Source organism: Crocodylus siamensis, chromosome 5 (genome assembly GCF_052110815.1).
Source record: "Crocodylus siamensis isolate JL-2025a chromosome 5, ASM5211081v1, whole genome shotgun sequence".
NCBI classification, from domain to species: Eukaryota; Metazoa; Chordata; order Crocodylia; family Crocodylidae; genus Crocodylus; species Crocodylus siamensis.
This window is the reverse complement of record NC_143399.1, coordinates 131,201,764-131,228,740: the sequence shown is the minus strand read 5'-3', so window position 1 is coordinate 131,228,740 and position 26,977 is coordinate 131,201,764. Positions and strand designations below refer to the sequence as shown.

Below are 26,977 nucleotides of genomic sequence, written 5' to 3'. Positions count from 1 at the left end.
TTCTACATACCTCGAGGTCCAGGCAAGGTTCATGAATGCTGAGATTGTGGGGCTGATGGAGCGTCCCACATGAGTGTGGGGGGATCCCCTGCATGCTTGTCAGTGGACCCAAAAGTGGACCAGAAGTACTTCCAACCCACTTCTGGGTCTGCCACAGAGTGCGCAGGGGAACCCTGGCCCCCCAGCTCAGTGACTGATGTCTACTGGGTTTGAGGGGGCACCCTGGATCTCCCCGGGGCCAACTGTTGAGCTGGGGGGGTCCACCACTGAGCATGCAGGGGACTTCCCACACATTCCTGTGGGACACTCCATCCACTCCACCATCTCAGCATTCATGAGCCACACCTGTTATCTTGAGGTACATAGAAAAAAAGATATAAAGCTGTGTCTATGGCCAAATCACTGATTCTCTGAATCAGCATTGAATCTTCAAATTCAGATTTGGCCGAATCGAACCAGGACAGTGATCCAAATCAGTGAACAGAATCACTGTCCCCCGAATCAGGCTGAATCAAAATCAAATACTGCCCGCTTCACCCCCCTAGCAATTACTAAAAGGGGAGGAAAGGGGAAGCCCATCTTGTTTTCTGTAGGACTTTCTTTATAATTTGCCAAGCAATATTCAGCAGATAATTTTTAAAAAGATATATCATAAGTATATGATCAGTAATGAAGATGTGAGCTTTAAGAACAGAAGCAAAGTGTTCCTTACATATGCATATATAAAAGCGTTGGTATATGAGGAAGTGGAAAATTAAGGGAAATGCTGTACATCAATAGCTTTGTCTAATTATAATACTGTTGCATTATTTTCCCTTCTCTTAAATATCTTGATACTCGCTACAGTTGCCAATGTTTGTAACAATGAACAAAAAGCACTTTTTAAGTACAACACAAAGTAGATTTTTATTGAATCTACTGATCCACTAGCAGTGTTGTGTTTAACTATCAGATGTCATAAACTGAATTGCTAATAGCTCCCTGATAATTATATGTTGAAATGAAGAAGGCTTACTCTGAATCTTATCATAAGCTTAAAAACTGCATTTTACTCTTGTTTTATCATACTGGCGTCATTGCAATCTTAGACATTTTACCAAAAGGCTCAACTTGCTTACTGATGCAGAACAGAGTTCTTCTTCTCAATTCCCGTAGTTTCCATTTTCAAAAAAACATATTCTTACAGGATTGCACAAACTATTAGTTTGCCTTTTGACAGTTTTGAACCACAGCAGCACATTTCTTTATTAACATTACTAGACTGGAAAGATCTTGACAGCCATGCTAATCCAAATAAATGCCATTTAATTTATTTTGCAAATTCTCAGTTTTCAGAATTCAGATCTGTAACTTATTTAGAAAGGTCTGCAATTTAACACATACACAGACACACATAGCGACAGAAACACATACTCTATTCCTACTACTGGAATCAAACAAACATTATTCTCATGTTTTTGTTTTATTTTCCAGTTTCTCAATATGTCCTGTCATTTTACACTGTTGTGTTCCCAGAAAATTCATAGCGTCTTTAAAATATTTTAAATGTAACTGTGACAGGAGGCCAAGCCCAGGGCCGAGTCTCGAGTCAGCCCGCCCTCCTGTCTTTATGGGGCAGTCCACCCAGTCTTACCTGCCATGACTTTCCTGGCCCCATAACTCAGGGGTAGGCAAAATACAACCCACAGGGCCCCTAAAAAATTTAGAAAATTAATATTGATCTGTCTTTGGTTCCTGTCGAAAATGACAGGAACCAGGGTCAGTAGGACCCAGGGGAAGCCTGGCAGACTTCCACAACAGCAGGGCCTGCCTGGAGGCCCCGGCAGGGGCTTCTGGCCTGGGAGCACATGGCTGGAACCTCAGGCAGGGGAGAGGGTGGGGGAGGACCCCAGACAGGGAAATGGCCCAGGGAAAAACTAAGCCTGGGGAAAAATGGCCCCTTGCTCGCCCTGTGGCCTGTGCTACCTGCTGCAGCCACTCAGTCTGTGTGAGGCTGTCCTGAGCAGGCACAGGCAGCCCCACATGGGCTGTGAGTGGCTGCAGCATGGGGCGCTGGGTATGGGGTGTGCAAGGGGAAGCTTTTCCTGCACCTAACACCAGCTTGTAACCCACCCCCGCTGCCAGCCTGGGCCCCACGCTGGCTCTGGGCTTGCCCGTCAGTCCCCCTGCACTTGCCATGCTGGGCAGTATTTGCTGCTGCTGCTGCCCACCCAGAACTTGTGTGCTGGGCAGCACAGAGGCAGCAGTGCCAAACATTGGCAAACATTGCCCGCTGCCACAAGTGCGGGGGACCGCAGCTGCTGCCACTGCAGTGTAGCCCCAACGGACAAGCCCAAAGCCGGTGCGGGGCCCAGGCTGGAAGCAGGAATGGGTTACAAGCTGGTGCTGAGCGGGGGAAAAGGGCCCCCACCCCTGCCTGGCACCTCACAATGCAGCCATTTGCAGCCTATGTGGGGCTGCCTGTGCCTACTCAGGACAGCCCTGCATGGGCTGCGAGCAGCTGCAGCAGGGAGCACCGGCCATGAGGCGGGGGAGGGGCCACTTTTCCCTATGCTTCGCACCAGTTCCTCCCTGCCAGTGAGTGCAGGGTCGGGGCTGCACACTAACCCCTGCCTGTATCGCAGGACTGGGGGGCACTGGAAGTGAGCAGGAGCATGGGGTCCACACCAGTGTCCTGGGGCCACCGCCAGCAGGGCCCAGAGCAGGGTGGCAGCAGTACAAGGATCCTAGCTGGCAGGGGCTCTATGGAGCAGGACCAGCTTCCCCCCTCTCTCTGCTGGTGCAGCCCAGCCCAGCCCAGCTCCACAGACCTGCACCCCTCTCTGGGTCCTACCAGTACTGACCCTGAGACTTTGGTCCCAAGACATGGGGTCATTGGTCCCAAGATGGTGACCAGGGGGCGGGGCACCTGTCAAGGGACAGGGCTACCCATGTGGCCCTTGACAGCTTGCCAAAACTAGGCGAGTGGCTCTCCACCCAAAATAATTGGCCGCCCCTGCCGTAACTGGTGGAAAATGTGGGAGACTACCCATTACAGGCCCTGATGCCAGGGTGTGCTATCCACCACTCTGAACCTCCTCCACATGGTAGCCCATGCATCACAGATGACATCCTAAGTTCTTGCTATAGCCCAGCCTAAAGCCAGACCAAGCTTATCTGGATCATGCCTTGGGTGGCAGGCCCCTCAGACGACCCTCACCTGGGTAGGGTAAGCCAAGTTCCCGACCTGGACCAGGCTTGTCCTAGTCCCTCTCGGGGCAAATCTACATACACATACACACACTGGGCCCCAGGCCCCACATACTGGGCTCCCAGCCCTCACTTCTGCCTTACTGCAGCTCCATTGGGGTGCTCCACCCTGTGAGGGTCAGGTGGCCAAAGCCATGCCTGGTCCTCTCTCAGGGCCTCTCCAACCTCAGATCTCAGGGGAAGCCTGTGCTGCTCCAGGTCCCACCACCGACCTAGATCCTGCCTCTGGACTCCCATGAGCCGAACCCACTAGGAATATGGGGGTTGGGGTTTTCAGGCACCCCTCCTCACTTTTCATAGATTCATAGATATAGGGTCGGAAGGGACCTTGCAGATCTTCTAGTCCAACCCCTTGCCTTGGGCAGGGGAGAAAACTGGGCTCAAATAACCCTAGCTAGGTAATCATCAAACCTCCTCTTAAAGACCCCCCCAAGGTAGGAGCCAGCACTACTTCCCTTGGAAGTTGGTTCCAGATCCTAGCCGCCCTGACTGTGAAGTAGTGCCTTCTAATGTCTAGTCTGAACCTCTCTAACAACTTATGGCCATTATTCATTGTTACTCCAAGAGGTGCTTGAGGGAAACAAGGTTTCTCCCATTCCCCACTGGTCCCCCCTAGTAAGTTTATAGATGGCCACCAGGTCCCCTCTCAGCCTTCTCTTGTGAAGGCTGAACAGGTTAACATCTTGTAGCCTCTCCTCATAGGGTCTCCCCTGGTGTACCCAGATCATGTGAGTGGTCCTCCTGAGGTCCTCTTAATGCTGTCCACATCCCTCCTGAAGCGCGGAGCCCAGAACTGGATGCAGTATTCCAACTGTGGCCTGACCAGTGAAGCATAGAGAGGGGGGACCTCCTTGGCCCTGCTTGTGATGCATCCGTGGATGCACGACAGGTGCGGTTAGCTCTACTGACCGTGTCCTCGCATTGGTGGCCCATGTTCCTCTTGGAATTGATAATGACTCCAAGATCTCTTTCTGTCACTGTGCTTTTGAGAAGAGAGTTCCCCAGCCTATAGGTATGCTGATAGCTCTTACTGCCCAAGTGCAACACCCTGCACTTGTCAGTATTGAATCCCATCTTATTCTCATTTGCCCACCCCTGTAACCTGTCCAGGTCCAGCTGTATCCTGTCCCCTCCCTTCTAGCATGCCCACCTCACCCCAAATCTCGGTGTCATCCATGAATTTGAATAGGGTGCTTTTCACCTCCTCGTTCAAGTCACTAATAAAGAAATTGAACAGTGCAAGCCCAAGGACCAAGCCGTGTGGGACCCCACTGCTCACATCCCTCCAGGTCGAATATGACCCGTCCACCACCACTCTGAATGCGGGCCCTCAGCCAATTTGCTATCCATCTGACTGTGTAGGCATCAATGCCACAGTCACCTAGCTTTTTAATGAGAATGGGGTGGGAGATGGTGTCAAAGGCCTTCCTGAAGTCCAGAAAGCCTACATCCACCATGACACCTGCGTCAAATGATTTTGTAACCTGATCATAGAAGGCAATCAGGTTGGTCTGACAGAATCTGCCCCTTATGAAACCATGCTGGTTGCCACAGAGCATCATCCCTGCTGCTGGCCCTTCACAGATGTGCTCCTTGATAATCTTCTTAAAGAGCTTCCCTGGGATCCAAGTAAAACTAACGGGCCTATAGTTGCCTGGGTCCTCCCTCCTCCCTTTTTTGAAGATAGGGACCACATTGGCCCTCTTCCAGTAGTCCGACACCTGGCCAGAGCGCCACGAGAACTCATAAAGCTGTGCCAGGGATCCCGCGATAACCCCTGCCAATTCCCTCAACACCCCTGGGATGGAGAGCATCTGGACCTGCTGATCTCAACATGTCCAACCCCTCCAGGAGTTCCAGAAGTTTCACCATGGAAGTAACTGGTCTGGCATTTCTGAGGAGCTACCCTCCACCAGACCACCCTTCCCAGCAGGGTGCAGTTTAAGGTCATACCCAGGACCAATGAGGCCTCCTCCTTGTCCATAGCCTCATCCTTATCTCTGAATGTTCCAGGAGCAGCTCAGCCTCATGTTGCCTCCTTGGCTGCTCCCCCCAGACTGCTGTCTTTCTGGCCTAAGTTTGAAAAAATGGCTACTGCAATCAGCTCCCTGGCAGATGCCTGTTCCAGCCCTTAAAGTGATGGAGCACTAACGCTGCTCCATCGCAGTAACACTGCGCATAAAATAATAAGCATGTGTTTTCACACCAGGACTTTTCAAAATCCTCTGTCTTGAGGATTGTCCTTTGGATGAAGTGGTTGCTCAACAGTAATAATGCAGAACAAGAAGATAACACAAAAGCCAGTGAAATCTTCAAGGGAAAACAGATATACCATGAATGGACGTTTCGAAAGACTTGACAAAGTTGCAGCTTTTACACTGTGGTTTGTGTTCTGAAAATTCAATAACAATATAAAACCTTTACCTTAGTGTTGTTATATTGATTTCTTTGAGTACTGAATAAAAGATTTTGAATTACTTTTAGAACAAATTATAAACACTTTGGCTCTCACTAGAAAGATATAAATATTATTGCATTTAAAGCTTTTGCTACTTTCCAATAGTTATTAAATCCTCTAGGACAGTTTTCTGGAAAAAATATTATAGTATTTCCATTGTACAATATTATGGTTGAATTACTTTTGTTTGGACCCTCCTTAGAAGAACATCAGTAGTACCATAGTGGGTCAGACCAATGGTCTCTCTACACCAGTATCCGGCCTCCAACAGTGTTGGAAGTGGACGCTATACAGGGAAAGCACTGAGCCTCTCTAGATGATCTATCCTGTATCAATATCCTCCCTGGCACCCACCATTTATTGTTTTTTAAAAGATGTCTGACAAAACATGTCCAACTATTTTGTTATATAGCCATTGATAGATCTATCATTCATGACTTTATCCAGTCTCTGTTTGAATCTGGCTATGTTATTTGCCACCACTATACTTCCTGTGGTGATGAATTTCACAAGTTAACTACACGTTACATAAAAAAGTACTTTTTTGTTAGTTTTAAACATGTTGCATACTAATTTCAGTATTCTGAACAAGATGATGATTTTATGATTTTATGAACCTCTATTATACCCCCCCATAGCCTTCCCCTTTTCAACCTGAAGTGTCCTAACCTTTTAAGTCTCTCCTGGTATGGCAACTGCTCCAGGCTCCTGATCATTTTGGTTGCCTTTCTTGTTATCTTTTCTCATTCTATTACCTCCTTTTTGAGATGCAGGGATCAGAACTACACATGGTATTATTCAAAATATAGGCACACTATGGCTTTGTATAATGGCAGGATGATGGTCTCGATTTTGTTTTCAAATCCATTCTCAATGCTGCCCAATATTTTATTGGGTTTTTTTGGTCACTGCTGCACATTGGGCTCATGTTCTTACAGAACTATCTACAATGATTCCAAGGTCTCTTTCCTGAATTATAACAGCCAGTTCAGAACTGAGTATTGTGCACATATAGTGGATGTTATTTTTCCCCAGGTGCATTTACTTGCATTTGCTGACACTGAAGTTCACCAGCCACTTTTTGCCTACTCCCTGAGCTTGGTAAGATTTTTTCTGCTGAGATCCTTCCTCATACTTGGTTCTTCTTTCTTGTTAAACTGATATGGTAGATTCTAAATTCCCTGAAGTGAAATCCTGGTCCCACTGAAATGAATAGCTAAACTCCCATAGACTTCAATATGGCCAGGATTTCACCCCTCTGTGCTAACTCTTGTGATGTAATGTGGCGCACACAGCTAATCCACCTCTGTATTTCCACAATTGTTCCTTTGCTGATGTAGAGATCAAGTTAAATATTTTTTTCTAGTCTATGTCTATAATACCTGGCCTTTTATAAATAAGATTTTGCCCGTTTTTATTTTGTGGGCTGCAAAAGAGTTATAATTTTTGCCAGTGTCACCACATGCTTTCTATCATTTATTCCACTGTTGAGCACTTAAATATTTGCTACAACCACACAGCTGATTAATCAGAGGGTTTCCTGTTCAACTCAGCCATCATTAAGATTTCAAATAAGTAAAAATATGGTTTTCACACGGTGGAAACTCAAATAAAGTCACAAATTATAGAATCTTATAGCCTGAACATGCTAACTCTCGTTCTGATGGCACCACTCTCCAAATGACATGCTGCTTATTTTACAGACCTTTCCCCCTGCAAGCAAAGCTGAGGTAGAAAGCAAAGCAGTTAGCTTCAAGAACTTGCTGCAATCTTACCTAAGAGTTAGATGACACCATTGTGAAGGAACTTTTGAAATTTAGTTGCATTTTGCCTATGAACAAATCAAAATCTTACAAATATTTCCATGAAACTGGAATTGTTCCAAAATGAAGATTTTTGGACCAAAACATAGCATAGCATATGAAGTGAGCACTTGCTCATAAAAGCTTATGCATATGTAATTCAGTTAGACTATGAGGTACATCTCTACTCTGACTTCTGCCTGATCAGACTAACAGACTAACAAGCCTTACTACCTCCCTCTGGATCAAAGCTATAAAAGACAGAGCTCTCCTGATGGTTACAGGCACCTAGGTCCCTGCTCTGCCCAATGCAGAGTGATCTGAAATAATTAAAAACTTTGCTCTGAATTGGGCAAAATGAAAGATTTGAACCTACTTTGTCAGCATCTTAGGCCAGTGGCCAACTACCATGCTAGAGAGCGCATCAATGTGTCAGTCAGTGGGCTCTCATGCACCACTGAACTCGACACCTTTTGGCTTCAAAAAAAGATCTCAGTGAAATCTCACTTAGCCAAAAACGTTCCAACCAGTTCTGCTAAGATTAATGGTTCACATTATCAGAAGCAAAGGCATATAGAGCTTTGAGTATTATATTAATAGGAACATAGAATTAAAAGGTTAGGAGAATTAAAAATAAACCCTTTTGAAAATGTATTTCACTATTATGTTCTTGGGATGGCTTCATATGGCACAGTATTCCTTTATAAATGCTCAACATCAGGAAATAAAGCATACTAGATTAATTATGGTCAAATGATGAGGTTACTTTTTGATAAACCTCACTATGTTGTCATATTTTTCAGAAATTACAATTATTAAAAGGTTTTTCATTTCAAGCAATCAGTCACTTCATCTTGCTTCAAAAATTTGTTTTGAAATATATCCACCTCATAAAATTCCACAGCTTAAGAACTTTACTTCATGTACACTAGATTTCACAAGTGGAACAGATGAAAGCCGGCAAAAACTTAATACCCTTAAGGTTTGAAACCATTCCTCGTATAGCATTTTTTTGTTCTTATTAAAGTTGAAGGACTAATATTACTTTGTAAGTTTTTGCCAGAATGTACTGTATACATTGGCAACTCTGGGATCTGTTGTTAATGGTACATTAACATCTTTTCAACTAAATTTAAAATACCAGATGTTCAAAGATCAATAACAACTTACAATTTACTTCATTAACACAGGTTAAGATTCCTTAGATCAGTATCCAATTGGAAACTAGATGTATTGGAACTATAAAGCAAAAGACAATCATCTTGATTAGTGCTTCTCAGGTTTACAAGACTTTTTAGGGAAGAAGCACAAAAAATGGCTTTTATCTAGCTTTCAGTCAAATGCTGACTTTAGATCAAATAAAACTGCATGCAATGTTTAAAAGCCAATGGCTGCTTATACATGTGAGCACGGTGTAGTTCACTCTAAATTTAAATAGTGGGCTTTGAATTGCTTGTTTTTAATTGTGACAATTAAAAAATCCACCGGTTCAATTTAAGGGCTCCATCACTGTTATGGCCAATCCCTTTTTTTCCCTGCTGATGGAGCCCACTCACAGCAGGGGGGTGAGCTGCCAGTGGACCCTGAATTGCTCAGAGCCAGCAACCAGCGCACCTGCACCCTACCCAGGTGGCCCCAGGGGATGTCACTGGCCCAGAAGGAAGTATTGGGGCCCCCCTGCAGTTCAGAAGACATTGACAGTTCACCCCCTGGCCACAGGAGAGGTTCCCCACCTCCCGCCAGGGCTTCCAGCACCCCATGTACCATCCCCACTGCCTAGGAACAGGCTGGCTTGCCTCTAGGGCAGCACGGAAAGGCAGAAGGGTGGCTGGGTGTGCTGCCAACCAGAGAAGTCAGTGGAAACAGTGCACAGACCACTGGAAGCCTGAGCTTCCCTGAGCACACCTGAGCTGCCAGCACCCCATGCACCATCCCCGCCACCTTCTCTAGCTACCAACACACTGAGCTGCCCTCTGCCTGCCTTCCATACTGCCCCAGGGACAAGCCAGCCCATTCCCAGGCAGTCCCAGGTGGTGTGAAGGTGGTGGGGATGACAGTGCATGGAGCACTGGAAGCCCACCTCCTGCAGCTTTTTTCCCCCCTTGAAGAGCCTGTCTGCAGCCAAGGAGTGAGCTGCCAGAAGGATGAGTGGTCCCTGAGCTATGGGGGGGTGCGGGGCCACAGGGATGGATGTATCACTGTAATTTGTTATATGGCAAACTAAAATACACTGGGATGTGTTTTAGTTTGGTACATAAAGTCACTGAATTTATAATATACTGCCACACATGTACAGTGTGACATGATTAAATCGCTAAAAAAGGGCAATTTTGTCATGTGTACAAGTATCTAATGTTCTCATTTTCAGGATGTGCTTTCACATAACACATCAGTGCTTTATAAAATAAAATTATCTACAATACAGAATCTGAAGAAGAATGTCTAACTATATCCCAACTATGCAGCTGGTCCAATGAAAGCTATCACCCTAAGAAATCCTTGCCTCTCCTATAATACAACAGCAGTGTACACACACACAAATGTGATTGTGCCTGTACATCAACATCCTTACACAGTGTTCAGGAATTTGACATTATTTCCATTTTTGAATTTTGTTCAAAGCTTTCCTCTTTTTTTAAAATTTGTCCTTCTTGAAACTTTAAAGTTGAACATTTGCTCACAACTTGGATTTAAAAAATTAATCCCAAAATCTAAAATTATTGATATCAATTACTATAAATACTTTTGCTTGATCACACAGAAACAAACTTAAATTTCTGGCTACATGATAACTACAAACAATGCAATACCTCATCTTGCAACTCTTACAAACATTTGTGGTGTTTACCTTATGCTGGTAATCTCATCCTTGTCAACGAAACTGTTCGAGCAAGTTGGTGTTGTAGGACTAGGTTCTTAAATAATTAATTGAAATTAAAACTTGTATATATTCTTCAATGTGACCTGAGGTCCTTCAGTATTATTCTCATCCATAAGGCAAATCCTGATCTAGGGGGTGTTTTGTAAAGGGGACTGCAACTGCAATGTAAACAGACAACAGCCCTGCCCACAACCAAATCTAAAGAAAACAGACAACCCCTCCCCCCAAATCGCACAGCCTTAAAGATGCATGTTTTGAATATCCTAAATAACAGGGGTAAAGTAGACCGTAAGCTTATAAAGGTAATTGATTGAGTCTTAGCGTTACTGCTTCCTAAATCCCCCACTACAGAGATTCTGAGTATCTGAGTACGGAAGCAACCTAAAGGGTATTATGGGACTTTCTGGTTCTTACAAATTAAGACAAGACTTGCCAGGATATAGAAAGTAATCATGCTGGCCATGTCTACACATGCATTAACGTGCTATTGCTACTGTGCATTAAATTTAGTACCTCTAATATGAGGTACTATATAAATGCACAGTAGCCAGTGTTAATGCACAGTAGCAGTGGCACACAGTCTTTTCATGACACTTAACGTGCAGTAGACTAATTCTACTGTGCATTGGTGCATTACAGCAAAAACCATGCTAATGTGCAGTAGAATTAGTCTACCGCACATTAAACATCTTGTGTAGATGCTCCCACTGTGTCTTACACGATCCTATCTTGCTGAAGCAGAACCCAGACATAACAACTGACAGGAGAAAAGGTGAAGAAATAGCATGGAAGGAGGGATCCAGCCCATTTCTCCAGAGATCACCACTCCAAGAAACAGTATTAACCATTTTTCCCAATTCTCTCATGAAATCTCTGTCCTTCATCAGAAGATAGATGCGACAAAGTCTGTGGAAAAGAGGGAAGGAAGCCATAGGGGGAAGAGTGCCAAGTCAGGTGACCAGTGTGTGCCATTCCTGCATAGGTTACAAATTCCATTTGACATTGAATAGGTGCTAAGCATCTTAGAAGTCAGATATCCAGGAAAAGAACAATTTAGCTATGTTGAAGTTGAGGCAATAAATATTTTCCAGCCCTTTTTAAACAATATGTTGTCCGGTATTTTGTAAGCCAGGAATAATGTCTATTAAATTTATTACAAAAGCTCAAGAGTTGAGAGAGTACAGAAAGAAACAATAACAACTAATTTAGAAGCTAACAGGTTAATTTTTAAAAATATTCAGTATTACTACATTTTAAACTAGAAAATACAAAGTTAACAGTTTTAGAGATCATGAAATGCTTTCTAGGCAATTAATATAAGCGTTCATTAATAAATTTACTATGGAAGCAAAGTTACAAGAACTTTAGCTTCATACTGTAAGTGCAAAGATAATACTGTTTTTTCATGGAGAATGTGTAATTTAAACTACTGCTTTTCATACTACACTTTTAAAATAGATACCAGAAGCTATGTTTAAAAATGTAGCATCTTCTGACTCAAAAGCAATTAAGATTTTCATATTCAGCTCCAAAGAAAAAGGGTCAAACTCTTCTGTTGCTGCTTTTTTAAATCAAGGACCAGGAAAATCAGATAATGTTTTTCAGTATAGGCTGGAATGTAAACAAACGTTAAAGCAAGCATCATGATATATGAGAAGAGGATCAACCCATTACTAATACTGACACTAAAATGTGACTTTAATGGCCTTTAAAGAGATAAAGCATGGGTAAAACCAGTGGTGTAAATGAAGTTTGAAAAGTAGATCCATCTTGGATGGTTCCAAAGACATCATGATAAAGAGTTACTTTAATTAATCACAACAGTCTGTTATGTTATACAAGGTTAATCCATCTATCATCTTCACAAACTGTATCATTTAGAAAAGGTACATTTCTGAACATTTTTTTTTCTGTTTTGCCACCTACCTCTATGGCTGAGGCTATCTCCTTTTCTGGAATTGTCCTCCTTTGTGGACAGCTACATGGAGATAACTAAGAGCACAGAAGCTGTTTGTTTCTTTCTTCCCCTATTACTCCTTACCATAAAAGCCCACACATGATCCAAAGACATTCTATCCCATTGTCTCAATCAGATATTTACAGAAAGAATGTCAATATTCAAATCACAGACAAATGTTTTCTTTCTAGTTTAGCAAGATTTCACTTTAAGAGACTGCTCTCCACATCTTAAGTAACATTATTTTAGAACATGTATTATGGATGCACCAGTACATTAGTAAAACCTGAGCTGAGCTTCGTACTTGAGTCAGGGATTTCACTTAGCATTGAGTGTCCAACACATCTTCTTTTTTTTTGGCTTGAATTACCATAAAAATCAGAACAATTCAGTGTTTCCAACTCTCATGATTATTGATGAGTGTAACGGGGCCTTCTCGGGGCCAGTCTACCAGTGGCCTGCTCACCTGTTTCTGGGCTAACCGTCTGCCTTCTTGACTGCCACATCTTGATATTTAATTAGGATGTTAATTAGGTGAGAGGCTGCCCATTTCTTGCCCCGATGCTATAGGGCACTATTTGCGGCTCCGTTCTTCCCCTACACCGCAGCCTAAGCCTCGCAGGTGGTGTCCATGGATCATAACTTCACCAGCCCCACACTGGGCCCCAGAATCCTTGGATCTGGACCCCAACTGGATGCCTCCACTCAGGCAGCCTACTCTGCCTTCATTCTGGGCTACCTAGCTCCCTGAGCTGTTCCCCCTCAACAGGTGTGGTCCCCTCAGGACCTCTGGCTACACAAGCCCTGGCCTCACCTCCAGGCCAGTCAGAATGCCAGGTCCTCAGCTCTGGGCATCCCTCACGGTGGGCCCCTGGCCCTTTGACCCTTCCGGTCCTCCCCCAGCATTGACCAGTCAAGAGATTTCACAGAATCATAGATGTAGGGTCGGAAGGGACCTTGTAGATCTTCAAGTCCGACCCCCTGCCTGGGCGGGAGGAAAAAAAAACAAAACCAAAAACTGGACTCAAATGAGTCCAGCCAGGTAGACATCAAGCTTCTTAAAGACCCCCAGGGAAGGAGCCAGCACCACTTCCCTTTGGAAGTTGGTTCCAGCTCCTAGCTGCCCTGACTATGAAGTAGTTCTTGCGGATGTCTAATCTAAACCTGCTCTCCAATAATTTGTGTCCATTGTTCCTTGTCATGCCAGGGGGTGCTAGGGGAAACAGTGTCTCCCCCAAACACTTCTGGTCCCCCATAGTGAGTTTATAGACAGTCACCAGGTCCCCCCTCAGCCTTCTCTTGTGAAGGCTGAAAAGGTCTAGGTCCCGCAGTCTCTCATTGTAGGGTCTGCCCTGTTTTCCCCGGATCATGCAGGTGGCCCTCCTCTGGACCCTTTCAATGTTGTCCACTGATTTCAAGTCAGGATTCTGAGTCTATAGCCCCACTCTCTCTCCTGGTTCCGCCTTCTGGACCCTGCTACGGGGTAACCCACTCAGTTGTGGGAGCTGGGGTTATTAAGGCATCTCAACCTGCCTTTCACTGGGGTGGTAACTGGCACGGCATTTCCTGGGGGCTCCCGTGCCACTGGGAACCCCACCAGACTACCCACTCCTGGCAGGGTGCAGTTTTAGGTCATGCCCAGGACCCAGAGCCTCCAAACCATCCCCTTAAGCTCCTGCCCTTACCTCCAGTATGTTACATGCAGCCAGGCAATGTTACTGCCTGGTCTGCCAACAGCAAACTGTTCTGTTTATATAGGCAGCCAGAGATCTAAAATAGCTGCAGCAATCAAGCATCTGCTGGCTGCTTGGCTGAGCTCTTAAAGTGGCAGGCACCTACAGTGCCCTGCCACAATGAGAGTAGCACAACCACGGTAGGGTAACCAAGCAACCCCTTCCTGGTCCAGAAGTTGCCACTGCCCCTTGATGCATCCTACTGCCCCAGGTAACCCAGCTACTTTGTTATGCCTCTGCTAAAAAAAACTTAGGCAACAATAATCACTTGCTCTTCACAGCCTCTTCATTTCTCAGTAGTATCATCAGGATACCATTTCTGCTAAGACCAACTTAGCTTTATTCATACCAGGAGGAAAGGAGTAGGACTTCAAAAATCAGTTGAAACTAAGGTAGGACTAAACTATTCTATCCATTAATCAGAATCCAATGTTTACTGCAATGTAGTACTACAGGATAGAGTTAAAGTCATATTTTTTCTGCTAATGAAATAGTCAATCTCTTTACTGAAGAAGCATGTAGTAGTAAAATATTTACCACCATGCAAAGAGTAGACAGATAAACAAAATCTTCATCAACATCATGATTCCTAGGGTGAGGAAAGATTAAACAATTGAAACACTTCCAAATGAAACACACTTGGAAACATTTCCACCAGTGAGCAAACACACTCCCTCTGTGCTGTTCCTGGCTGGAACATTTTAAAATGCAACACAGCCTCTTCTAGCCTTAAGCAGGGGGCCCTAGAGGAGGCTGCAGTGATGTATACCTCACTCTTTGTTTCCCCTCCTCCCTTCCCCTCACAGGGATGAGAGGTAGAAGAGAGGGATGAGAAGTCAGTGAAACAGGAAAGTAAGAGAAAGGATAGGTCTGGGAGTCTGACATTCCAGCCCCAGTCCTTTGAAGCTGGAGAGTCAAGGAGCACTTGGAGTGCCTCAATTCCTCCAATTCCTGCTTTTATCTGTCTTCATTAGTTTGCAGTTTTCTCTGACATGTCTGGTAGTACTGTCCAGAACTTAGGAACTCTGTCAAACACTGTGCTCCCCGTTTCTAGTGCATGACAAGCATTGCAAAAAGATAAGAAATTAAAAGAGATTGAGGCAAAATCACTTTGGTAAATTGGGGATGAGGATGCAACTCTACCACATTTAAACATAAAAACTTACAAACATATTCAAGTCATCAGAATACAGGAATCTGAAAACAGAAAATGCATTTGATTTGAAGAAGCCCAATTACTGGTATTTTAAGTGAGAAGATAGTTACTAGTAACTCTTGCACTTCAGAAGTTGCCTGTAAGGTTTTATCTGCGAGACGTCACCTTCCGACAGTACACATGCTCATCACAAGAGACAACACTGCACAAAAGAAAATGTACGGAGTTCTGTGAGGCAGCCATAAGAAAATTACTTAAAATATTCTCTGCAATTTTTATTCTGCACTATGCTGCCATACTCTTTTTTCCTTTTATACTTAGTGTAAAATGAGTTCTGTGCAGTCATGAAATTAAGATCTTTATCTGCAGCTGTAGCTCAAAGATGTTATATATTTTGAAGCATGTAGTGCTTCAACTCCAATTTAGGTGTTTAAGAACACATGTAACCTCATTAAAATGCTTAATATTAAATATATACTTAAATAACTAGCTGATTTGGTTTATGATAAACTAAGAAAATAAACTACAATTCTATCCTCTTCTACTCAACATCTTTTTTCCTGTAAAATGTCTACAGTAGTAATCTTTAGCTGGGCATATCTAAAATGCCTATACTTACAAACATTTATTTAGATTGTAAATGTCTGTATTTAGATTGTAAATGGGTTCTGTACGTTTCTAACATTAGACAACTACAACATTTTAAAATTGCTAACTTGTACTGTTGACCTGAACTTCAGTTTAAACATACGTTGTCATATTATCAAAGTGCTTAGGGTCGGAAGGAACCTAAACAGATCATCAGGACCAACCCCCTGCCCTGGGCAGGAAAGAATGCCAGGGTCATATTACCCCAGCCAAATATCTGTCCAGCCTCCTCTTGAAGGCCTGCAAGGTAGGAGAGAGTACCATCTTACTTGGGAGTCCATTCTAGAGCCTGACAGCCCTAACTGTAAAGTAATGTCTCCTGATGTCCAGCCTGAACCTTCTCTCTAACAATGTGTGGCCGTTATTCCAAGTAACCCCCGGTGGTGCCTGGGGGAACAGAGCCTCCCCCAATTCCCACTGGTCCTCCCTGGTGAGTTTGTAAACGGCCACCAGATCCCCTCTCAGCCTTCTCTTGTGGAGGCCAAATAGATTCAGGCCCTTTAGCCTCTCTTTGTAGGGCCTGCCCCACTGCTCCTTGACTCTGTGAGTGGCCCTCCTCTGGATCCTCTCAATGCTAGCCACATCCCTCTTGAAGTGCGGCACCCGGCACTGGATGCAGTACTCCAAGTGCGGCCTGATCAATGTCACATAGAGGGGAAGGATCGCCTCCCTGGACCTGCTTGTGATGCATTTGTAGATGTATGACAAAGTGCAGTTAGCCTTACTGACCACTTCCTCACATTGGTGGCTCATGTTCATCCTGGAGTCAACAATGACTCCAATATCTCTTTCTGCCACCATGTTGACAAGTAGGGTGTTCCCCAGCCTATAGGTGTGTTGCTGCTTCCTTCTCCCTAGCTGCAGCACCTTGCACTTGTCTGCAATAAATTCCATCTATTCTCATCTGCCCACCTCTGTAATTTGTCTAGATCTAGCTGGATTATGTCCCTCCCCTCCAGCATGCCCACCTCTCAACTTGGTGTCATCAGCAAATTTGGGCAGTTTGCATTCCACACCTACATCCAGACCACTGATAAAGATGTTGAACAGTACAGGCCCCAGGACCAAACCCTGCTGGACTCCACTGCCCACATCCCTCCAGGTCAAAAACGACCCATCAACCACCACTCTCTGGGTGCGACCATCTAGCCAATTTGCCACCCATCTGACTGTGTAGGCATCAATGCCACAGTCACCAAGTTTTTTTAAGAGACTGTGGTGGGAAAACGTGTCAAAGGGCCTCCTTAAAGTCCACGAAGACGACATCCACCCTGACACCCTTGTCCAGGGACTTTGTGACCTGATCATAAAAAGAAACCAGGTTAGTCAGGCAGGACCTGCCCTCAATGAACCCATGTTGGTTGCCCCTGAGCATTACCTCCCCTGAGGTAATTGTCAAGTGAGAACAACCAATAAATTATGCAAATATGTTGTGCACTATCGTCTATTTACTATCAGGATACCAAAAACCATAGTCTTCAACCATGTTAGTCTTTTTTTTGTATAACTGAAGAGCATTCAATAAATGTAACCCTCAGCTAAAAAGCAAAATACAAAAACTGAAATAAAAATATTTAATTGCAAAAGCTCGGAGTAATTCTAACATTGACTGTAGAAGTCAATATTGTTATATTACTTAAAAAGAATCAATGGAAAGTGTATGTCATAAGAAAGGAATAAATGAACTCAACAAAATCATCCTCAGATAATCCAGCTATTTGATCATTATATATGTTAAATAGGGAAATGATGGACAGTGTCTCAGAGAAGCAACTGATTAAAAACTGGATTGGCAGCCTAACAACGTCATCTCAATAAACAGCCACCATATTAAATTGTTCCAAACACACTGCAGACAGTTAAATCAGATCCGATTCTACTATGCAAATATCTGTTCCCAATAGGAGTTCATTTCCTCTGACAATTTCTTATACAAGCACTATCTGTAAAAAGTAATTAAAAAAGAAACAAATGCAATTTTTCAGTTGTCCAGAGATGAATTTTATTAGTTCAAGCTGTCCTTTTTTTTAGTATTCACTCCTTATTTTATTTTACACCATTACTGGTCTCAAAACAGCTGAAAGCAAACTATGGTTTAGTATTATTTAATGTTTATTAATGGATTTTGAGGTTGGATATTTGAAACATATTTCACAAGACTGAGCACTCTGATGGATGACTTATTCAGGAAAGACAGGCAGAGGGGGAAAAAAAGGTGCTGTTGCTCTCTCTATATAAGCAAGCAGGGGTGGATGAGGTGCATCCTAGAGTACTGACGTAATTTGCAGAGGTAATTTCAGAGACATTGCCTATCTTCGGGAACTCAAAGACACTGGGGAAAGTAGCTGGAGAAATGGTCCAAAATTAACTAAATGAAATTTAATAAGGACAAATGCAAAGTCTTGCATATGGGATGGAACAATTCCATGTACAAATATGGACTGGGGAATGACTGGCTAGGCTGGAGTATTGCAGAAAAGGAACAAGGTGTTATAGTAGACCAAAAGCTGAATGTGATCCAAGAGTATGCTCTTGTGGCAGAAAAGCCAATGGTGCTACATTAATAAGAATGTCACTTGCAAGTCAAGAGAGGCAATTCTTCCTCTGTTTGTCACTACTAAGGCATCAGCTGATGTACTGCATCCAATTTTGGGGGCCACACTTCAAGAAAGAGGAGGATAAATTAGAAAGACTCTAAAGGAGACCATCTAAAATTATTAGACCTCTGGGAGACTTGGATTTACAAGCTGAAGAAAAGAGGGTATTTGACAAGTCTTCAAATACATGAAAGGTGGGTATATAGAGGATAGTGATAGAGAATTCTCTGTGTTTGCAGAGGACAGGATGAGATGCAATGGTTTCATATTTCAACAAGGAAAAGTTAAGGTGGATATTAAGAATTTTTTCACTATAAGGATGATCAAGCATTGGAACAGAGAAGCCGTGGAATCTTTTCTCTTGGAAAGTTAGACAGTGATGATCCTTCATTGAGCAGGAGGGTGGAGCAGATAACTTCCTGAGGCACCTTCAACCTCTAGTTTTCTAGGTTTCCATGAGAAAAAGATATCTATTTACCTATTTAGTTCTTCCACCGTAGCAATGCATTTTTCTATGTTATTATGTAGGTCATAAAAGAAAGATATTCTAGGAGGCAGTCATTGTGGGAGAAATATAAATTCAGTTAAATCACTGACTCAGTAGAAAGTGATATCCATCATTATATATTAAAATAGTAATGTGAAAGGACATTCAGGAGTAAAAGGAAATGAAGAAAATCAGTTCTAGAAAGTACCTCTATATTGAACAACACACCACGTGGAATCATTCTGTTCATCCCCTACCAAATCCCAGAAATGAGGCAATGTGGCTACCTTGGGTCTACCTTGAGCACATGTCAATTTACATACTCAAGATGGAGCACATGAGAGCAGTGCTAGTTGTGGGAGATGATGGGTGGGAAGTGCTTCTCAGTGGTGCTGTTCATTCAGCACAAGTGACACTATAGATAACCCATGGGGATCTACTCACAACTACTACCATCAGATATGCTATAATTAAAAATAATAATAATTTATAAATATGGGTTATAAACCACCTAGAGTTTCAATAGTCATTTTCCAATAGTGTCATAAACACAATGAATATAACCCAACTGTAAGTACATTACAAGATTGAGTGTCAGCATCTGCAACCCCAGTGTCTGCTATCCAATCACATTAAGTATATGAACACAAAGAAAATTCTCCAGATAAAAAGAGCTTACGATGGTGAGCCACAGTATTGCCCTGATAACCAAAGCTCTACTTACAGTGACATTTTATGAATTGTAATAAAGATTTAGAAGCTCAATAGAAAAAATCATACCATTTATTTGCACAATAAGCATAATCCCATAGTTGTATAAATATAATTTATATAATAAAATGCAGTTAAATACTATATTTACTGGATTCAAATTGTTCAAAAATCTCAAATCACCCAAGCGATTTTCTAGTTTATTTTAATCTATTTAGTGTATTGCAGCAGTGCTTATGGTCGCATGTAAAAGATGAGAAGGTATAAGGAATATTTTAGTTGCTTTTAGGACAACCAACTGATCAGACATCAGCCAAAGAAAAAATGTGACTATGTTTCCAGTCTTTGTTCATTACATTAGGTTCAAGAAAGAGAGAGTAACAATTGAAGAACTACTACCTACTCATAGTGAAAAGGTGAGTGCAAGAGCATGCGATCCTCACTTAAATTTTCTGCTAGTATAATTTAACCTACTTCAGTAGAGTTAATTAAAACTTAATGGAAGTGAAAGAAGGACCTGGCTCATTGCCCTACAAGGGTACCTTTTAGGCTCCCTACCTGTCTCCTCCATCCCCAAGGTGCCTTCTATACGTTTCTGGACGGGCTTTCTCTAGCTTTCCCTGATGTTTGATCTCCACAGCATGAACAGTAAACACCATTCACCCTCTCTCAAGCCTAACCCAAGGCCTATTATGGAGAGGAGTATTTTCCTTTACCAGTTTGCAAAGACAAATATGTATCATCAAAAATTTATTCTCCCATCATATGAACATGCATGTTTCATAACCAGAATTTGCTTATTTCACATTTATTGTTTTATTCTTGTCAATGTCATGAAATAGAAATGTAAAAATTAATTTAGTGCCCTCTAGTGAAACTTTTGCCATGAGTTCCTGACATATCAATGACTTAGTGCTCTAAATTTCAATAATTTCACCAACATATTTTGAAAATAGCATAAAAATAAAAAACACGATACGAGTTTACAAATACTTGCATGGATTTCTTTTTTACCTATCACGTTCTCTCTCTCTCAATATTACATCTCTGACAAAAGAAAGTAATTGAAACAGCTAGTCACTCATTACAATACTGTTCACACAAAAAACAATTGGGAAGCAGAGGGGTTTTACAGCATATTAATAGATTCCATAGGATGGCAATACATGGGAACATTACAGTATGCTCTATAGTGTCAAAGATGTCTATTGCCACAAACTACTCAGGTCAGCCATACTTTTCAGTGACTGCCTTGCATATAGAATTGGCTTCTGTCTGCAGAGACAACATATATACCCAATTTTCTGCATTGTAAGTACTTCCACATTCAATCATTCACAAGCATAGGTGACACGTGCCCCTCTGAGAGCACTGGTGCCCACCCTGACAGCAAGCACTGCAGCTGGTAGAGGGGCACAGAGAACGCTATTGCCCTCCCTGAAATTGGCTCTCCATCGCCGGCTGGCCGCTGGGGGACGGACCCCTCCCCACCAGTTGTGCCCTGCTGGTGCTTCCCCCACCCACAAGACTTGGGAGGCAACAGTTGCCCATGCTCGCAAGGCAGAAATTGGTACACAGAATAATAGAAAGTTAGGGTTGGAAGGGATCTCAGAAGGTCATCTAGTCCAATCCCCTGCTCAAAGCATGACCATCCCAACGTATATCATCCCACCCAAGGCTTTGTAGCTAGGTCTCGAAAAATTCCAAGGATGGAGCTTCTGCCATCTGTCTAGGTAACCTGTTCCAGTGTTTTACTAACCTCCTAGTGAGAAAATTCTTCCTAATATCTAACCTAAACTTCCCTTGCTGCAATTTGACACTGTTGCTCCTTGTTCTGTCATCTATCTCCATAGAACAGTCTAGCTCTATCCTCTTTGAACCCTATTTCAGGTAGTTGAAAACTGCAATAACAACATCACCCCCTCAATCTTCTCTTCTCCGGACTAAATAAGCCCAGTTCTCTCAGCCTCTCCTCATAAGTCATATGTCCCAGTCCCCTCACCATTTTTGTCACCCTCCACTAGACTCTAATTTGTCCACATCCTTTCTGTAGAGGGGGGTCCAAAACTGAACACAGTACTCCAGATGTGGCCACACCAGAGATGTGGGGCACCAAATTTTCCCATGCTTTATTTTTCTGTGGGAAATTTTCCATTTCTAAAAATGCATTGTTTCATAAAATTCATTAGTAACAATGAGTGGATTCCAATACAAAATTAGGCAAGCCTGGCAGTTTCAAAGTTGTAATTAATGTTTTTCAGGTAATTATCCCTAGGAACTGTGAGAGAAAGTACAAATATGTTTTATTGATTTGTAAACAGGAGGGTAAATGCACTCACATAATAATCCAAACCAAAAATCAAGTTATGAATTCACCTAGTTGGCTTTGCAGGTCATATCAAAACCAAAGCTAAAATTCTTATTTCATCTCAGACTGCAAGTGAAAGCAAAACCAGAACTAAAACTGTGATTAATTTTTCTTTCACTTCAGCAAACACACAGCAGTGTCTCATTTCTTTTCTTGAGTTGGGGAAGTTGGAAGTGTTTGTAAAAGATGTTAGTTTTTTAGTGCTTTTGCTCTGAAGTAGTCATAATAATGCCTAATAAGGAAAAAAAACTGGTGTTCATCATTATAGTGAAGTTCAAGTCACTGAAGGAAGGAAGTTGGTAGATTTAAATATTGTGGGCAGGAGTATGTTAACAATGCAACAAGAATGAAGAACATTTAATAACAGGTAGAAACTGTCCTGAAAAAGTACAAGCCATATACAGTAAGCTAATACAACGAAATGGTGGAACAACATCATCTGAGAAAAAGTCTACTTCAGAAATCCTGTGCTAGTAAACAAATTAATATGTCAAACAAGGCACAGTATAGACTGAAATGTACATTGTTTTAAAACATTACAATTTTAAAAGTTGTTAATGCAACCCTGGACTATTATTTATTTATTTAATTAAAATATTTGTATCCTGCTTTTCTGCTTGCACTAAACACCTAAAGTGGCTTAGCCTTAACAATATATTTTTAAAATTACATAATAGATAGTTAACTATTTCAACCCAGCAGAGCAAGCTTAGTCCTCTGGTAGATGGCAAAGGCCAGACTATACTTCCTTTTGGCTCTGCAGTCCCACGGCAACTGAGCAGCAAGTTAAGCGGCAGGGTGTTCTTTCTGGCAGGGAGTGGGGAAGCAAGCACCCTGCTACTTCTCCTCCTTCTGATCGATGAGGCCAGACTAGAATAGGCTAAGATAAAAATCTTTCCCCTTTTTGTTGCAGAAACTTGGTAGCTCAAGTGAAATAGCAGATTTGCAAAATATGGGAAATGAAAACGTTGGGCTGCCAGGTCTAGGCAGCAGCAGGATCCTCGCTTTCAAGATCACTGTCACCACATATGTGATCCACCATGAGTAGCTGTTCAAGATAGTCAAGCTTTTTTAATCAAGCCTTGTGGACAAAATGTCAAAATAAGATCAAGAAAAAGCAGATGAGACATTAGCTTGAGGTATATTTGCAAGTTGTACACCTCTTTCCATAACTGAAAATCAATACTAGAAGGAACACTACAAACTAATTCGCTCATCATATAAGTTACCATCACATGATCGCCCATCACATTCTCTCTTAGGTAGAGAGTATGACAGGATTCAAACAACAGTTATTCAAATGATTGGTCAAAGACAATCACTGATTCTGATGTCAGATGGATGGACTGATTGATATACAAGGAAATCCTTTATTGAACATTATGTTAGCAACACCTGAACCAATATTCCTGAAAGCAATTGCTACCAAATCTTCTCGTCAAACAGGTGGATACATAGCCAATTACCGAGTGAAGAGACAAAGTGCAGGTCCCTCCATGGTACCAGCCCTTGTAACTGATAATTTAAGTAACATGAAAGCTGCATGGCAAATATTAAAGGCAAAGTATCCTCATTTTAATAGTATTAGGCTATCTTGCTCATGTTTTGAATCTTCTGGCAAAGGACATAGTAAGTATGAATACAATGAAGACAACATTGGCAAACTGCAAAGCGATTGTGAAGGTATTCAACAATCATCATGTTGCTAATCAGACTTTGAAGAAATTACAGAAAGAGAAGCAGGGGAAGGAAAGTGCACTTTTATTGCCATGAGAAACTAGATGGGATCTGCTACAAAGTGTTTACATAGTTTGCTGTGCCCAAACAACTGTTTGTAGTGTGCTTCAATAGATGACACGGCACCCCGGATTATTCCCGTGAACTTACAAAAGCAGATTTTTGACAACAATGTGTTCTGGGTTCGAATTCAAGGAGCATTCAATTTGCTACTACCAGTTCCCAGTGGCTATCAAGAAACTTGAAGGAGATACACCAAGCCTTTCAAATATTCCAGAGATATTCAGATAACTGAATGAAAAAGTCTAACTGAGCTTTTGCCTTCTTCACCTCTATCCAAAAAAGTAGTAGTAAAACAAATGTTTACTAAGAGATCTGAGTTTTGCTCTCATCCAGTTCATCTGGCAGCAAACCTTTTGGATCCTCAACACAGAGGGCAACATTTAATTGGAAGATTAATTATCTACTGCTCTTGATACAATTATGTAAGTAGCTAAGAATGTCCCCAATGCTGATGCAATATCCCTGATAAAAGACATTGCCAAGTACTGCACAAAAGAAACATTTTGGGGCAAAGATGTCATTTGGCAGGTAGCAGAGAATATGTCTCTTCTCACATGGTGGAAGGGATACTGTAACACCTGACTGCTGTACAGGGTTGTTCTAAGGCAGTGTTTCCCAACTGGTGTGCCATGGCATTTTGGGCTGGAGCCACGCCCCCCACCTGCTGCTGCTGCAGATACAGGCAGACGGGGAGCATGGCTCCAGCTCCAGCCCAAAATGCCTTCTGGCTGGCCGCACACCACCCCCCTGGTTAATGTCTGGCTGGCCACGTGCCATCCCCCACCCCATTCAGTGTCTAGCTGGCTGCACACCACCCCCTTCCCCGCTCTGTGTCCAGTGTATTGTGGTGCTTTTTTTTATTTAGGTAAGTGTACTATGGGGCGAAAAAAGTTGGGAAAAGCTGCTCTAAGGATCCTAAGCATTCCACCAACAGCTACTTCTTGTGAACGGAACTAGGTTTTCAGCTCAATCAAGAAAAAAAAGGAGGAATAGACTAACAAATGAACGCACCTCTCTCAAAATCTCTTCCTTCTGGAGAATCAGTCGAAGCACAATTAGTGAGGAAGATGCAGTGTGATGATAGGTTGCCCTTGCCCATAGACTCATTGGTCAAACCATCCTTTAGTGAAAGAGAATGTGGTTCGAATAGTTCTGAATCAGATTTGCCTCAATCTGATACTTAAATGGAACTAATAAATAGTACAAGTGATTCTACAGATAGCGACAGTGAAAGTGGAGGTGCCAAAATGACTTCAGTGGAAGAGAGTTAAACTCTGTTAAAGTAGATGAGTGGACAATCATGATATATCATGCAGATTCTTTGGGTGTGCTAAAATCAGCGTCAACAGTTTTCAGTGCCCTCTTTTTTTCTTAAATTTAAACGAACAACATAAGGGAAGTACATGCTATTGTGTTTGTCTTCACATTTTTACAAGTATTCCAATAAAAATAATCTCTTTCCACATGAAGCTCTGAATAATATTTAAACCACATTAACAGTGCTGTATTTAATTATTCTTCTAATCAAATATTTCAGTTCAAATACTTGTGGCTACTGAGACATAAAATTAACATTAACTTTTTTAGTTTTGTTTACTAAATGTAAGTCAAATAAACATGCTAAATCAGATCACGATCTATTTAGGGCAATGCCAGGTAGGGACTGCAGCCACAGCCACAGTAGCCACCTGACCCCTCCTGCCTGAAATATGCTGACAGTCACTGATCCAATATTCCCCCTATATTTAAAACAAGATACACATTTAAGAATTAAAGATGCCAGTGTGCAGACAGATATGCAGAGAGTGAGATCTTCTCACACTTCTGCTTTTTTAAAATCAGTAAAGCACTCTCTCTTCTACCTTAGAAACCCACCCATCTGCAGTACAAACCCTAGTAATGAGGGCATTACTAGACTCTGATTCACTAAAATGAGATGCATAGTCATTATAGGCAGGTGGTGTTAGACCCCATATTCAAACATAAGATATTGTGGGAAGAATGGGATAGATGATTTAAACCCCGATTTGTGGCCTTGCACATTCTTTGAAGAATTAAGAGGAAAATGGATCTCTACCTTAGTTAAAAATGATAAACACTGGGCTCCTTCCTAATATTTGATTTCTTTCTAAAAACTTGCAGCCTGTCCTATACTCCTTGGGTGCATTTGCAATACTTGCATGAAGATAAAGGCCAAACTCTAATGAAATTTCTTTTTTAAATTCTTTTACTATAGCATATTGTTTCATTTGATTTTTTGCATCATATGTTTGTTTTAATTTTAAGTTGGTAAAATATATAATGTTATTGTATGTTTTTACTGATAACTATGAATTACCTAATTTTATTCCAATATATATAAATTTTATCGTCAATTTTACTGCATAGTTTTAGCAAAAGCTGTAAACATCCCAATATCTAGTAGTAGTTTTTCCAGTATATACATTCTTTGATATTTCTATTTACCTCATATCTTCAATTCTTTCCTTCAAAATTTGCTGTAAAGTCTTTCATTCTACTGAGGTCAGGATAATAGGTATGAAATTTCATAAGTAAAATCCGTAAGTACTAAATTTGCTGTGCACATGATACCCCAAATTTGATATTTTTATTAAAAATTTATGTTTTCACTTTTACAATTTTACATATTAGGTTTTTTAGCGTTCTGGATACAGACTATTCAACCCTTCCCAATTTGAGTCCAAAATGTCCTGGAGCAGGGGGTTGGACCCAATGATCTACCAGGTCTCTTCCAACTCTAGAAATCTATGAATCTATGTCCCTGAGATTTGCTCTGCGTCTTGGATAGGGTAATTCACATCTTGCTTTTGTCCCCATGCTCAACATAACTGTACTGACTGAATCAAATACTCATTTAATACTGCAGCCATAACTAAGTTATTTCTAATCTCTACTCTTTTGCAATTCCATTTCTTTTCTTCTCATCTTTTCATTTATAAGGATATGTAACCTTTTACTATTGTTTTAATTTCCTTTGCAAGGAATTGATTTACAGCTATTCACCCTTTACCTATACTGACATCTAAGACATAGATTTCTTTGCTGATCAATTCTCTTTCCCCCTTTGTGGGAGGCTCTGCTTACTGCTAAAATCTTTTCTGGGGATAAT

At 42.0% G+C, this 26,977-nt stretch overlaps 1 protein-coding gene across 5 annotated transcripts in view; it reads right to left on the bottom strand.

The window, feature by feature from the left end:
• ULK4 (unc-51 like kinase 4) overlaps window positions 1-26,977 on the bottom strand; it is a 454,563-nt gene that overhangs the window by 210,275 nt on the left and 217,311 nt on the right. Inside the window, exon 31 of one of the 5 annotated variants that reach the window (XM_090050397.1) lies at window positions 21,902-23,095. The exons of the other annotated variants lie outside the window; for them this stretch is intronic. Within the exon in view, the coding sequence (XP_089906523.1) occupies window positions 22,918-23,095 (178 nt within the window). The 3' untranslated portion in view covers window positions 21,902-22,917. Of the gene's footprint in view, window positions 1-21,901; window positions 23,096-26,977 lie in introns of those variants that run through there. 5 annotated transcript variants of the gene reach the window in all.